Source organism: Sinocyclocheilus grahami, unplaced genomic scaffold (genome assembly GCF_001515645.1).
Source record: "Sinocyclocheilus grahami isolate Dianchi unplaced genomic scaffold, SAMN03320097.WGS_v1.1 scaffold721.1, whole genome shotgun sequence".
Lineage (NCBI taxonomy): Eukaryota > Metazoa > Chordata > Actinopteri > Cypriniformes > Cyprinidae > Sinocyclocheilus > Sinocyclocheilus grahami.
Window position 1 is genome coordinate 208,769 of NW_015505900.1, and position 2,125 is coordinate 210,893.

The 2,125-nt window shown below is 36.0% G+C and overlaps 1 protein-coding gene across 2 annotated transcripts in view; it reads left to right on the forward strand.

Annotated features, from left to right (window-relative positions):
* The window catches only part of LOC107560361 (exo/endonuclease G), a 10,441-nt gene extending 8,652 nt beyond the window's left edge, over window positions 1-1,789 (forward strand). For both annotated transcript variants that reach the window (XM_016244511.1, XM_016244512.1), the window contains exon 6: window positions 1,130-1,789. In XM_016244511.1, the coding sequence (XP_016099997.1) occupies window positions 1,130-1,582 (453 nt within the window). In that variant the 3' untranslated portion in view covers window positions 1,583-1,789. The remainder of the gene's footprint in view (window positions 1-1,129) is intronic.
* The last annotated feature ends 336 nt before the right edge of the window (window positions 1,790-2,125 follow it).

A 2,125-nucleotide genomic window follows, 5' to 3' on the forward strand; every position in this document is an offset into this window, starting at 1 on the left:
AAATATCTTCATGGAACATGATCTTTACTTAATATCCTAATGATTTTTGGCATAAAAGAGAAATGTATAATTGTGACTCATACAATGTATTGTTGGCTATTGCTACAAATATCCCCCAGCGACTTAACACTGCTTTTGTGCTGCAGGGACACATATGAACAAAAACATACTATAATAGTAGTCCGTATGACACTATATTAATTGTTACTATATTATATTAAGTCATAAATGGTGCACAAGGCATATGCATTGCTGTTTTGATTCGGTAATGTTGCCTTTTCATCTTTTTTAAAGCTTGACGGTGTATCCACATTCAGTTTTAATGCATGGAAATTGTTAAAATAATCATGTTTAAGAAAAAATGTTGTACGGCGTTAAATCAGAGTAAGTAAATGTTTATTTATAATTATAAATATTTTGCATATTTTATATAAATTATATTTTATGAATTATATATAAAATATATTTGTTTATATATTTAACTTTTATTATTATTGATTTATTTTAATTTTTTTAATATACACTACCATTCGTAGGTTTGAGTTCAGTAGGATTTTATTTTATTTTATTGTTTTTAAAACAAATTAATTATTTTATTCATCAAGGCTGCATTAAATTGATCAAAAGTGGCAGTAAAGGCATTTATACAAGTTACGAAAGATTTCTATTTCAAATAAATGCTGTTCTTTTGAACTTTCTGTTCATCTGTGAATCCTGAAAAATGTAATGCATCACAGTTTCCACAAAAATATCGTGCAGCACGACTGTTTTCAACATTGATAATAATCAGAAATGTTTGTCGAGCAGCAGATCAGCATATTATACTGATTTCTGAAGATCATGTGACACTGAAGACTGGAGGAATGATGCTGAAAATACAGCTGCGCATCACAGAAATACAGCACAGTTTAACACATATTCACTTTTAAATTGCAATAATATTTCAAATTTTTTTACAGTATTTTTGATCAAATAAGTGCAGCCCTGGTGAGCAGAAAAATATGAAAGTATTATATTTTCTTTACACACATATAATTAACATATGTATGTTAATTACAAATATTATATATATTTAGAATTCACATATATATATATATATTAACACTAGCGTTTGCAATCTACATTTCAGCTGATCGGGAAGGACGACGTTGCAGTTCCCACTCACCTCTACAAAGTCATCCTGGCGCAGAAAGACTCTTCTCCAGACTCTCTGGCTCTCGGAGCGTTTGTGGTCCCGAATGCTCCGATCGGCTTCGAGCATCCGCTGACGGAGTTTCAGGTGAGTCTGTCGGATCTGGAGCGCATGTCGGGCCTGACGTTCTTCCCTGCGGTGGAGCGACGCGAGCGGCTGAAGAACCTGTGTGAAGTGGACTCCTGCCAGCTCATGGACTTCAAGCGCTTCACGCTGTACATCAGCGGCCGTAAGGTCACGAGCGCCAGGAGCCTCGCGCGGCTGGAGAAGATCGTGACCGAGCTGAAAGATGCAGGCGTCACACCTGACGACTACCTGAGCAACCTTTACCTGGAGAAGAAACGAGAACTAGAAGAGAAGGAGGAACGTGAGAAGAAACCAGAGCCATGAGAGTGTTGAGTTTTATAGTTGTCCTTCATGGCATCGCAGTATTTTAGCGGGTTTGTTTACTTTTTATTGTTGTTGTTGTTTAAGCATTCGTTAAACATTCATCAGTGGGACCAGCCACAGAATCAGTGTGTTTGAAAGTTACTTGAAATATTTGGTTACTCAGTGTTATTGTCACATCTGATCACTAATAAAGTCTTGTGTTTCTCATTTGCTGTTGTTGCTTTGCTTTCGTGCGTCCAGAGCTTTTACAGTCTGAGATTATGCTAGATTCATCTTGGAAATGAAGAAAATCGTAAGTACTGGAAATGTTGTGCTGTTTGATCATTTTGAGATTTTTGGCCAATAACCACTGCCAATAATTGTCTGAATTCTAAATAAATATTAATATAGTTTCAGTAATTTTATGCAGTAGTTTTATTTTATTTAATTTTTCACTAGGAAGTTGTTAATGTGTTCTGGGTGGTTGCTAAGATAGTCGGTATGGGTTGCTAAGATGTTCTGGGGGGGGGGGGGGGGGGGGGGTTACTTGGAGGTTGCTAAGAT